The sequence below is a fragment of the Macaca thibetana genome, chromosome 4 (genome assembly GCF_024542745.1).
Source record: "Macaca thibetana thibetana isolate TM-01 chromosome 4, ASM2454274v1, whole genome shotgun sequence".
NCBI lineage: Eukaryota > Metazoa > Chordata > Mammalia > Primates > Cercopithecidae > Macaca > Macaca thibetana.
Genome location: NC_065581.1, coordinates 58,086,293 through 58,099,599, shown reverse-complemented (window position 1 = coordinate 58,099,599; position 13,307 = coordinate 58,086,293). Strand labels below are relative to the sequence as shown.

At 36.5% G+C, this 13,307-nt stretch overlaps 3 protein-coding genes across 5 annotated transcripts in view; 2 read left to right on the top strand and 1 right to left on the bottom strand.

The window, feature by feature from the left end:
• LOC126953305 (60S ribosomal protein L21-like) overlaps positions 1-13,186 on the top strand; it is a 710,657-nt gene extending 697,471 nt beyond the window's left edge. For all 3 annotated transcript variants that reach the window (XM_050788800.1, XM_050788799.1, XM_050788798.1), the window contains exon 2: positions 12,628-13,186. In XM_050788800.1, the coding sequence (XP_050644757.1) occupies positions 12,668-13,150 (483 nt within the window). In that variant the 5' untranslated portion in view covers positions 12,628-12,667 and the 3' untranslated portion in view covers positions 13,151-13,186. The remainder of the gene's footprint in view (positions 1-12,627) is intronic.
• DST (dystonin) overlaps positions 1-13,307 on the top strand; it is a 1,587,602-nt gene that overhangs the window by 647,927 nt on the left and 926,368 nt on the right. The gene's annotated exons all lie outside the window — the stretch shown is intronic.
• PRIM2 (DNA primase subunit 2) overlaps positions 1-13,307 on the bottom strand; it is a 311,497-nt gene that overhangs the window by 209,913 nt on the left and 88,277 nt on the right. The gene's annotated exons all lie outside the window — the stretch shown is intronic.

Sequence of the window (13,307 nt, the reverse complement as noted above, 5' to 3'; positions counted from 1 at the left end):
TAGTTGAACAATATTTATTTGCATATATATAAAAGCTCTAAAGTGACAGTTATTAGTTCATTTAATAATTAATATATTTTAGTTGTCTCAAATTATGCAAATTACTTTAAGACTAATATAACTTATTTGTAAAGACTTCGCTGATCAAAAAAATATTTCTAGCTTCAGGTGGAATAACTGATGTCAAAAATGCACATTCCAATCTCTTCCATTTAAATTATCCAACTCAATGTCTTTTTAATGTATTCTTCTTATATAAATACTATCCTCCTTAAATTACAGACCAGTGTTGTGTTTTTAAGGCATTTCTTTGATTTAATGGTAATCTCCTTAATATAAGAGTTTCCCAAATTTGATAAAGTCTTTTTATGAAGCTGTTGCAAAGATCTCCATTCTTGATATGCTATTTACCAATTACCAGACAAGTTTAAATACCTTTATTTTAGCACTTACTCATGTTATCTTGTGGAGTCAGGCACTTGCTCATATCTTTTCCATCTGTTCTTATATAATTAACGAAATATTTAAAATCTAGTTGTTTTTCTTTGCTTAGGCTCTCAATTTTGTTTAATCTCTCCCTGGATAAAATTTAAAAGAACTTTTCCCTAAATCCTCTACTTTGGCTAGAAATTTACTATCTTTATGTTAATAAAGTACATTGCTTCAAGTACTGTAAGACGTGGTTGTGACAAAGAAGAACTGAACTCATCTTGATCTCTCAGTTAAGCTCCAGACAGCTAACAGTGAAAAAACAGAAAAAGAATCTCTACTTTCTCGGAGTGCCTGATATTCAAATTAGGTCCCTGTTTTGTTTTTCTTACAATTTCCTGAAATAAATATACTTTTTCATAATCCATGCTGGCTAAACTGTGCCCATCCTTACCTATCTACCCACCACTGGCATCATAGACAAAAATTTCTAGTCAGCCCAAAATTAAAAGCAAGAATGCCATTCCAAGAAATAGGGTACATGTGCTCACAGGTATGTACCCACTACACTCCTGTGCAGGCACACAAGAAGGAGCTTCAAACAGAGCCAAAAGATGCAACTCTACCTTTAGACCTGGCCCCTTAAAACTCCTGCACTGACTGGGCGATTCACTGCCTCATGGGATCAGTTACTGCACTAACAATGTACCCTTAATCATAGTGAGTACTACTCTAGGGGATATACCCACCAGACAGGGCCGGATCCTTTAGCATTAAATTAGAGATGTTTACTAACGCAACATGAAGCTTCCCTTGGCTTTGCACATACCAAGTTTAGTAGGCTACTTCTGCAAAAATTCCTCAAGAGGATTTAACACTGACCACGTCTTAGTCCCCGAATCTTTAACATAAACCCTATTACCTAACAACTACTAACATTTCACTAATTCTGCTGCTCCCAAGCTTCCTGACTTTGCCACAGCTCATCCACTGCATTCATGTCACTCCAACTGGCAAGATCACCATCCCTCCAATCCATTCAGAGCAATAGGGTCTAATGCAAAGTTTGTGTTGTCTTATATTTTGCACTGGGTTCTTCTAGATTTCTTTCATGTTAGCCTTCAACTGCTTGACTCTGATTAATTTTATAAATTGTCAACCACCGTACACTGGCCCCAAATGAAAATTATACACGTGCTTATTTGAAAAATAATGGAAAATTAAAGGAAGTTTGTGAAAGCATGCAAACGTCTATGAAAATATGTTCCTACATCTGAACTTCTCAGATTAAAGAAAAAAACTACCATAAATTATTAGAAAAACACCAAGGTACAACACTAAGGAAGAAATGAAAATAGACTTTCCAATAGGCTACCAAGGCAACTCCGAAGTGAAAAAAGGCACAGGATACTAGGTTTTTGTTGTGTTATTGCCATACCATACTAAGCTTGTGTGTACATATTACGAAAATCAGTCATTTGTGTCACAAGGAATTACTCTGCACTAACAATGAAAATATAATACCTGACAAGCTCCTTATTCATCATTCTGAAACACTCATACTTCAACTCAAGTCTTTTACCTCATTGTTTAAAATTTCAAGTAAATGGGGCATCTCAAGGATTCACCTGCAAAATACTACATTTTTTTCCATCCTTTCTTAGCTCTTGGTATCTGACATGCCAATTTATTCTGAAAGGTCACAATGTAAGCAGAGTTCTGCTGCATGTGGGGGAAAAAACCTGTTTAGCATATACCCTATCATCTGTATACTAGCCATACCATGTGGAAAAAAAGAATTCCATCAAAAAAATGTAAACAGTATTAATGCCACTGAAATTCCGATACATTTGTTTTAATAAAATCAGTCTAAAGGGGTTTTTGGTATAGTAACTTGATATCTAAGTAAAATTCTAAGTTTCACTGATATATCTTTACATTAAAGTTCTGTGATATGTAATAATACTCAAGTCATCATATTCCATTAATTAAAAGTTAATAGCAATTAATTTTAAAGCACTGCATAATAAAGACAGAAAATATAAATCTTTAAGAAATACTTTCGGCCAGGCATAATGGCTCACGCCTGTAATCCCAGCACTTTAGGAGGCCAAGGCAGGAGGATCCCCTGAGATCAGGAGTTCAAGACCAGCCCAGCCAACATGGGGAAACCCTGTCTCCACAAAAATACAAAAAGTGGGTGCCTGTAATCCCAGCTACTTGGGAGGCTGAGGTGGGAGAATCACTTGATCCCAGGAGGCAGAGGTTGCAGTGAGCCGAGATCACACCATTGCATTCTAGCCTGGGCAACTGAGTGAGACTCCATCTCAAAAAAAAAAAAAAAGAGAGAAAAGAAATACTTTCTAATTTAATGTCTTCTATTTGACTACATAAATTAATGCAAAAAAAGAGTTCTATAAATTTAAACTATATGTTTGATGAAATGTCATAGCTCAAATTATAATGAGAGATATATTTTTAAGACTGGTACAGTCAAGATCCAATCTTGTAGATAATAAACTTATAAATTAAGACTGGCATATTTGGATCTTTCATCTTGTTCTAGTATCTTACATCTATTCTAGATGATTATTTTGAAGCCAGAATTCAAGGAGCACAGACTTTCATTTTCAGCAGATAAATTCTATCAGAATATCAAATATAAAGAGACCACTCTTTGAATAGAGAAAATAAAAGCGTACAAAGACAGTACTTCAAAATACAGAAAAATGAAAATCTTGAGTGGCAGAGACTCTAACCACCAGTAGTCAAGCTTCTCAATTGGCAACATAAAAGGAGGAAGTGGGAAGGAAAGCTGAAATAAAAGGAAAGACAGCATGCAAATAGCTATCATTCAATAGTCTGGCAAAAATGTAAAGCAAGGTCAAACTGTTAACAATGATCATTATAATACTTACAAAAGAAAACTTCTCACATTCACAATAAAAATACAGATGTCACAAACATTTAAATTCTCTAACATTTGCTTACAGCTTACATAATAATGCTTAATGAACACTAAAATTGTAGAGCAAAATATTTTCCCAAGTTTTGCATACTAGAGAGCTGTTCCTTCATTAAAACAAAAGAATTTGATGTATCAGTGCCATTACTCAAATAGACAAACTTAACAACTAGCCTGATAAAAATCTGTTAAGGAAAAAGATAGGGGTTGTGTCTCTGGTTTCAAACTTTATTTTGTGATTTGGGCTCCAAATATGTCTAATAAAATTTGAGTCAAATTTTTTTTAATCTCTTTTGTTCCAAATACTACTTTAGTCCTTTGTTCACCACTGTAAAGTTTTGTTCTATTTTCTAAGACTTTCTTGAAAGTCACTAAATACAATGGCCTCTTCTCAGTCTTCACACTCCTGACTATCTGCTCCTTGGAACTCTACCATCTTTGAGCTTCTCTGAGTGCTCTTCCATCCTTCTAGAAGATTCCTTTTCAGATTTCTTCACTCTCTCCTTCCACCATCTGCCTTGTAATTGTGAACAGCCTCTTCATTCTCCCTATTTCATGCTGCTACCCTTAGCACTCTAATCCAATTTCAATACAACCTTGAATAACTGTCACTACTATCCCCGATCTCTTTTCTGAATGCTAGAATTGTATTTGCAATTACATGCCAGATATCTCCACAAGTGAATATTTCTATGGCACCTCAAACTAAACATGTCCAAAACTAACATCATTGTTCCATACCCTCCAACATCCAAACAGACCTACTACCAACAGAGTTATTTTCCTTCCTCCTCCAATTCACCCAAAAATACGTCTGATACCAAATCCCCATGGATTTTGGATCAATTCTTAGCCATCCTGGCAGACATCAAAGAGCTTTTGTCTTCATTTTGCTGCCTTATCTTCTAATCAACCCAGGACCAGCTAAGATTGTTAGTTGAACATGGAAGAAGCTGACTAGCAGAAAATGAGTTTATTAAAAGGCTACTAGGAAGCTCACAGAATTGAGCTTCCAGAAGATGCAAAATTATTCTTTTTTTTTTGAGACGAAGTCTCCCTCTGTCGCCCAGGCTGGAGTGCAATGGTACAGTCTCAGCTCACTGCAACCTCCGCCTTCTGGGTTCAAGGGATTCTCCTACCTCAGCCTCCTGAGTAGCTGGGATTACAGGCACACGCCACCACGGCCAGCTAATTTTTGTAATTTTAGTGGAGATGGGGTTTCACCCTGTCAGTCAGGCTGGTCTTGAACTCCTGACCTCGTGATCTGCCTGCCTCAGCATCCCAAAGTGCTGGGATTACAGGCACGAGCCACTGCACCCGACCGAAAAACTATTCTTAAAGTTAAGCTTCTAAGCTCAAAACAGGAGCTAATTAGTCCTAAAACAGGGCTAATTATTAATAGAAAATGGCCATCACTCCCACAGAGTACTAAAGAAAACCACCCCCAATGTGGGAAATCAATCTTGCAACCACCAAAAAGATACTGCTGCCACCAAAGTCTCTGCTCACATCCACCACTGCCACCACCAAACATGAAAGCCCTATGAAGATTCTGTTTCCTCAGTTCCAAATCAAAGTCCTGTGAGAGGTGAGTCTAATCAATGAAGTATAAGTCATATGCTTATGATCTAGTTACAAAAGAGAATGGGAACTTGAGTACTGCCTTCTATATTGGTGGGAGTGACACTTACATTAGCAAGACATTTTATTTATTTAAAAAAAATTTCCAAATATAAGACTTTATTCAAAAACTGAGGGTTAAATATGAATGCAACCAATACTACATACTACCCCTCCTTCCTGCCCTCATCTCCAATCCTATAATAAATTCATCCAAAATCATACCAGAGTTTGGTAAATATATATTAACAGACTTGCTGGAACTGGACCCAGCCTGTAGCTCAGAATATTTGGCTGGAGTCCAAATTCCCTGCCTGCGTGATGCCAGTCACTACGCCCTAGGAAACCACACTTTGTTCCTAAGACCAATAAATACTCCCTCCCTTTGTGATAGCTGGTTCCTCCTCCACACAGTACAGACCACCGAAAAACACCTCACTGCCATTACAGGCTTTATAAGTTGGAAATAACAAGAAACACTTGTCACAGTATCACATACACCAAAGTGAACCCTACTGGACACCAAAACCAACCTAGAATAAGCCTAAGTTCAACATACCCTTTAAATACTAGGATATGGATGGCAACTCCCCATAGTCTAACCACCGCATTCTCCAGAACCAGTCATTCCTCATCAATGGGCACCAAGATCCTAGGGCACGTCTCTCACGTCTTCCTCCTATCCTCACTGTCACCATTCCTGTCTGGGTCTTCATAACTTCTTACATGAATATTACAAGAGCATCCTAACAAATTCTTCTACACCAAAGTTCCCCTTGTACCATCACCACCACAATCACACATGCATATAAAATTCACATCAAATACTTGATTCTCTGAACAACGCAATAAAGTAAAAGTAAATACAGAAAGCACTACGGAAAATGTACCCCAAAATAATTAAATCTCAGTATTCTAAGTACATTCCTAGAAGAAAGAAGACCTACAATTTGTCCATCAGCCTCACCCCTTTTACACAATGAAATGTGAGTAGCAATACAAAAGATAATCGGGTTTAGCAAGCAAATAATTAATCTAGTTTCTGACTGGCATGACAAAAGTAAAACATGAAAACTATTTCCTAAATTCCTCTATAAAGACTGTGGACTCAGGAGGCAACCATGAAATATTTAATGAATTAATAAGAATATAAAAACATAGGAAACAGGCCCGGCACAGTGGCTCATGCCTGTAATTCCAGCACTTTGGGAGGCCAAGGCGGGTAGATCACAAGGTCAAGAGATCAAGACCATCCTGGCCAACACGGTGAAACCCCATCTCTACTAAAAATATCAAAAAAAAAATTAGCTAGGCGTGGTGGCATGCACCTATAGTCCCAGCTACTCAGAAGGCTGAGCTGGGAGAATCGCTTGAACCCAGGAGGCAGAGGCTGCAGTGAGCCGAGATCACGCCACTGCACTCCAGCCTGGCAACAGAGTGAGAATCCGTCTTACAGAAAAACAAAACAAAACAAAACAAAACAAAAACATAGGGAAAATGACCTTATCCCATCACTACTTCTAAGCTTAATCTTTATTCATCCTATATCTTTTTAAGTCGGCTCTAGGATTCTTTTTTTAAAACTTCCTTTTGACTAAAATAAACTTTGTTCTATTTGCATTTCCTCCCTAAAATCTCCCCTACATTTTGTGGTCCTCTGCCTATTTTCTCCATTTACTCTTACTATTATAGCATTTTTACATGGCCATTTTTAAGCCTTCCTATTTATAAGTACCTCCTATTCTCCCTTGTTTGTTGAGGTATTTTTTTTTAAGCATTTATTTTACAATACAATTTTCCTCAGAGCTGCCTTATGGCTATAAATATTCACACATTTGCAATTAGGATATATTCCTATTAAAATAATTATTTATAATCTTTGTGCTCTAATTGATTAGCAAGGATCTAGATGGCTGCACACATACTTGCCAAAAGAAGAGAAAAGCATGCAAGCATACCTCATTTCACCGTGCTTCACTTAACTGCACTTCAAACTGTTGTGTTATAAACTGAACACAATTTGAAGGTCTGTGGCAACCCTGCATTAGATAGTCAATGGGCTGCATTTTTCCAACAGCATGTGCTCACTTCATGTTTCTGTGTCACATTTTGGTAATTCTTGCAATAACTCAAACTTTTTCATTATTATATCTGTTATGGTGATCTATGATCAGTGATCTCTGATGTTACCAATGTAATTGTTTTGGGGCACCATGAACTATGCCCCTATGAGATGAGCTTCATCAGGAAATATTGTGTGTCTTGTGGCTATTTTACTAACCAGCCATTCCCTTGTCTCTCTCCTCTCCTTAGAGCTTCCCCATTCTCTGAGAAACAATAATATTGAAATTAGTAACTCTACAATGGCCTTTAAGTAGTGATGAGAAAGGAAGATTCTCAACTCTATCACTTTAAATCAAATGCTAGAAGCGACTAAGCTTAGTGAGAAAGGTATTTCAAAAATGGAGATAGGTTGAAAGCTAGGCCTCATGCGCCATAGAGTTAGCAAAGTTGTAAATGCAAAGGAAAAGTTCCTGAAGGAAATTCAAAGTGCTAATCCAGTTAACACATAAATGATAAGAAAGTGAAGGCCAGGCATGGTGGCTCATGCCTGCAATCTCAGCACTTTGGGAGGCTGATGTGGGTGGATAACCTGAGGTCAGGAGTTCGAGGCCAGCCCGGCCAACATGGTGAAAGCCCGTCTCTACTAAAAATACAAAAATTAGCTGGGCATGGTGGTGCATGCCTGTAATCCCAGCTACTCAGGAGGCTGAGGCAGGAGAATTGCTTGAAGCCAGGAGGCGGAGACTGCAATGAGCTGAGATCACGCCACTGCAATGCAGCCTGGGCAACAGAGGAGACTGTGTCTCAAAAAAAAAAAAGAAAAACAGAAGAAAGTGAAGTGAAGCAGCCTTATTACCAATATAGAGAAAGGTTTAGTGGTCTGGATGGACCACAACATTCCCTTAAGCTTAATCCAGAGCAAGCCCCTAACTCTCTTCAATTCTATAAGGGCTGAGAAAGGTGAGGAAGCTGCAGAAGAAAAGTTGGAGGCTAGCAGAGGTGGGTCCATGAGGTTTAAGGAAAGCAGCCATCTCCACAACATAAAACTGCAAGGTGAAGTAGCAAGAGCTTCAGAAGCTACAGCAAGTTATCCAGAAGATCTAGCTAAGATCATGAAAAAGCTGTTGTTTAGGTGACTACACTAAACAACAGCTTTTTCATGTGGATGAAACCATCTAATACTGGAGGAAGATGCCATATAGGACTTCCACAGCTAGAGAGAAGTCAAAGCCTGGCTTCAAAGCTTCAAAGGACAGGCTCACTCCCTTGTTAGGGGCTAATGCAGCTGGAGCTGGTGACTTTAAGTGGAAGCCAAAGCTCATTTACCATGCTGAAAATCCTAGGGCCCTTAAGAATTAGGCCAAATCCACTCTGTTTGTGCTCTAGAAATGGAACAATAATGTCTGAATAATAGCACATACGTTTACAGTATAGTTTACTGAATATTTTAAGCCGGCTATTGAGAGCCACTGCTCAAAACAAGTTTTCTTTCAAAATATTACTGCTTGTTGGCAATGCACCTGGTCACCCAAGAGCTCTGATGGAGATATACAAGGAGATTAATGTCTTCATATCTACTAACACAATATCCATTCTGCTGCCCATGGATCAGGAATATTTTAACTTTCACATCTTATTATTTAAGAAATACATGTTGTAAGACTAGAGCTACTATAGATAGTGATTCCTCTGATGGATCTGAGCGAAGTAAGTGGAAAACCTTCTGAAATGATTCACCAATCTAGATGCCATTAAGAACATTTGTGATTCATGGGAGAGGAAATATCAACATTAACAGGGATTTAGAAGTTGATTCCAACTCTCATAGTTGACTTTGAGGGGTTCAAGGCTTCAATGGAGGAAGTCACTGCAAATGTGGTGGAAATCACAAGAGAACTAGAATTAAAAGTGGAGACTGAAGATGGGACTAAACAGCTGCAATCTGGTGATGAAACTTTAAAGGATGAGGAGTTGCTTCCCATTGATGAGCAAAGAAAGTGGTTTCTTGAAATAGACTCTACTCCTGGTGAAGATGCTATGAACATTGTTGAAATGACAACAAAGAAGTTAGATTATTATATAAATTTTGTTTATCAAGTAGTAGAACACTTTGAGAGGACAGACTCTCATTCTTTGGAAACAATGCAGCACACTGAATGGTTGTCTTATTTTAAGATATTGCCAGACACTCCAACCTTCAGCAATCACCACTCTGATTAGTCAGCGGACATCAACATTGAGGCAAGACCCCCCCCACCAGCAAAAAGATTACAACTCACTGAAGACTCAAATGATCATTAGCATTTTTTAGCAATAAAGTACTTTTAAATTAAGGAATGTACATTGCTTTTTAAAAGATGCTATTGTATTCTTAATAGACTACAGTATATTGTAAATGTAAGTTTTATATGAACTGGGAAACAAAAATTTATATGGCATGCCTCATTGTAATATTCACTCTATTGGTCTCAAACAGAACCTGCAATATCTTCGATGTAGGCCTGTAATTCCTTTTCTTACTTTAACAAGTAAAAGGTGACTGAACAAGTAAATAAAACATCTATCTTTGTTTCAAAGCTTAATTAGTGTTGCTTTTACAGTGTTTAACAAATTATAGCTATCCCGTCCTTCTCTGAATTGGCATAGCTCTTAGATATCTGAGTGATTTTTTTAATGCTATACAAATTATCTGTTTATTTGTTCATGTCAAGTAGAAGAGTATATAAGTCACTTACATCAAGAATCCTACCTTAAACCACTTCTAGTCTATACCTCATATGTAGAAAGCACTTCAGAAATATTTGTTTACATATTCCACAAATACCAAGTGGCTTTTAATTTCCATTTCTTTAATTACTTGCAAAATACTTTTTCAGTTTCTTGAAGACTTTTAGACAAGTTACTCAGAATAGTTATGCAACACAAGTATTAAGGGGAAATAAATATATGGGAAAACAAGTTCCTGAGGTAAAAGAAACAGAAATAAAAGAACAAAGGCATAGAGGCTATAAAATTTATACGTCATAAAGAAAGGCAAAGTAATTTTAGCTGTGTCAGAAATACCCAACACATAACAGTCCAGCAGGCTGATAGGCAATAAATAAGGCAATCAGAGAACTTTGATAATTAAGAAGCAATGCTTCATCAGCTACTACCATCTAGTTATTCAAAATCTGTGTTACTTTACCAGGTTAGTAACAAAAGATTCATATATGGAATTATTTTGTAAGTACATAAAACTTCCTAAGATTAATAAGATTCCAGTGAAAACAATACTGACAAGTTGTCACCATAATTACATTAGAAAAATAAACAACTCTCATCACTAAATCCTTTCTTTACAAGTTTAAAGGTTTCTGTTTTATACTTAATATTTTTCCTTACAAATTGAGAACACATCTCTCCCATTTTCTCTTTTAAGTAGTTCATTCAACAAACACAGAACCAGTATAATATGCAAAGCAGTATGGTAAGCATTAGGGATGCCAAGATGGATCTATGTTTCCCAACTGTCATAGAAATATTCATGTTCTTCAAATAAGTATCATTTGTGCATCCTTTGCAGAAGATATGAAAAGTGATCTCTTAACATTATATATTCTGATATTATTTGGGCTCTGAATTGAATTCAAAAGATAAAGCTCAGGTGCACCTCAATCCTTCCCACAGCAGATCTCAACAGAACTTCTTCCTACACCACAACTTATTCCCCACTTAACCAAATGCTTATTCTCCACTTAACTAAATGACATATTTTGCCTAGTCCACATCAGTGTAGTCACAGCAAGTACCCCTAACTTTACATTTAAGCATTCCGTGCTGTTCATTTGCCTTCTTGTCTATCACCTAAATTTTAATGTGGGACTATTTAAAGCATCTGTACTCTTCAAAGCCCTGGTAACAATGCTAAGTGTATAGTAGCTTCTCACTGAGTACTGCATAAATGAGATAAATACATAAATTCCAAGATACACAGTTGAGAGTTCAAATCACATGTCTACTATAATGTTTTACAACAGTATTAATATATTGGAATATTTGACACTTTGATGATTTTTTAATATTAATTCATATATCCTCCGGTAAATATTTTAACTAGTACACCAAGTTACTAAAGTTCTTAAGTCGCATATTTCAGAATTTGCTACAGCCCCTCCTTTCTATGTAAATGAGTGGCTTCCTTTTCGTCTTTACTCCCTGGATGTTTATGACCAAGCACAGCATCCATGCTGACACTCAAGAGTTATGAGTGGTCCATTAGTTCTAATTTTCTATTTCTGTTACTATTATGTTGGGGCAAACATAATTGCAGTTTTTGTATTGTTGAAATTTCCCATTTGCTATTGGAATACATATTTCGGTCAATGGATTTTATTATAAAGCTGCCTTAGATGTTTTATGGAAACAAATAGGTTATAAATAAACTTACCTACTACGGAAAAGTTATATACCAGGTTTATATTTAAAATTCACATTTTCTTTTATCCACCAAAACATACTTCTATTCAAATTTATTCTCCTCCATTTTTCCTTCTCCCCTAGGTTTCTGTTAGACAACTATCAAACTTACTGTAAAGACCAAATTTTCTGCCTATACCTTCACATAGTTTGAGTTTCACTGCTATTTTCTTCCACTTCTTTCAAATTACTGCTTTTGAGTGGATCAATATCATAGTTGCAAGGCTTAAGTGGTCTCTTTTGCCATGCTCCAGATACCTATTTTTAGTTAACAGGTAGCTACTCCCCAGAAACTTTCATCAATGATAGAAGCCACAAAAAGCAAACTTATAAGTATTGAGGTTCTTTTATTAAGCTTATGAAGTGATAGTATATTTCGAAGAAATGCGAACATAAGACTATGGTTCTTATACTCTATATCACTCTATCCATTTCCCAGTAAGGTAATGAAATCATTTAACACAAACTAAAATTACTTTCTCTTTCTTCATGGCATACAGATTCTATAGCCTTATGCTTTGTTTTTCCATTTCTGTTTATTTTATTACAGGAACTTGTTTTCCCATATATTTATTTCCTCTAAATATTTCTGCTGTATAACAATTCTGAGTGACTTGTTTAAAACTTTTCAAGAAAATTAAAAAATTATTTCCCAAGTAATTAAAGAAATGGAAATTAAATGCAATAAGTTACTACTTTTACCCATCATGTTAGCCAAGATATTTATCTGTAAAATCCTGAATAATTGAAGAGTTGAACCAACTTTTCTTATATATCATTTGGAGAAGCACAAACTGAAGTAGTATAGATAAAAGCCATTCCATAGATATATCAAGAGCTTTAAGACATTTAGACTCTCTGACCCAATAATTTAATTTACAAATCTATCTAAAGAAACAAATCATAAATAAAAACAGAGACTTACATAAGAAGTGTTCATCACAGCATTATATGTGACTGTGGATAATTACTAACAGGGTAAAAGTCTAACATCAATAATTAGATAAATAAAATAAATATATTATAGACAAATATTCTAAATCCATGTGATAGATTACACAGTCGTAAGCATGCTGTTAAAAAAAAATTAGCCTTTCGGCCGGAACCGCCATCTTCCAGTAATTTGCCAAAATGACGAACACAAAGGGAAAGAGGAGAGGCACCCGATATATGTTCTCTAGGCCTTTTAGAAAACATGGAGTTGTTCCTTTGGCCACGTATATGCGAATCTATAAGAAAGGTGATATCGTAGACATCAAGGGAATGGGTACCGTTCAAAAAGGAATGCCCCACAAGTGTTACCATGGCAAAACTGGGAGAGTCTACAACGTTACCCAGCATGCTGTTGGCATTGTTGTAAACACACAAGTTAAGGGCAAGATTCTTGCCAAGAGAATTAATGTACGTATTGAGCACATTAAGCACTCTAAGAGCCGAGATAGCTTCCTGAAATGCGTGAAGGAAAATGATCAGAAAAAGAAAGAAACCAAAGAGAAAGGTACCTGGGTTCAACTGAAGCGCCAGCCTGCGCCACCCAGAGAAGCACACTTTGTGAGAACCAATGGGAAGGAGCCTGAGCTGCTGGAACCTATTCCCTATGAATTCATGGCATAATAGGTGTTAAAAAAAAAAATAAAAGACCTCTGGGCTGAAAAATGTTTCTCTTCATTGAGTAGAAGTGTGGTGTCCTCTCCCCCAAAGAAATACTTAAAGCAAATTTTAGTTGTGTCCTAATTCATTATGTAATGTCTTTCCTATTCAAATTTAATGT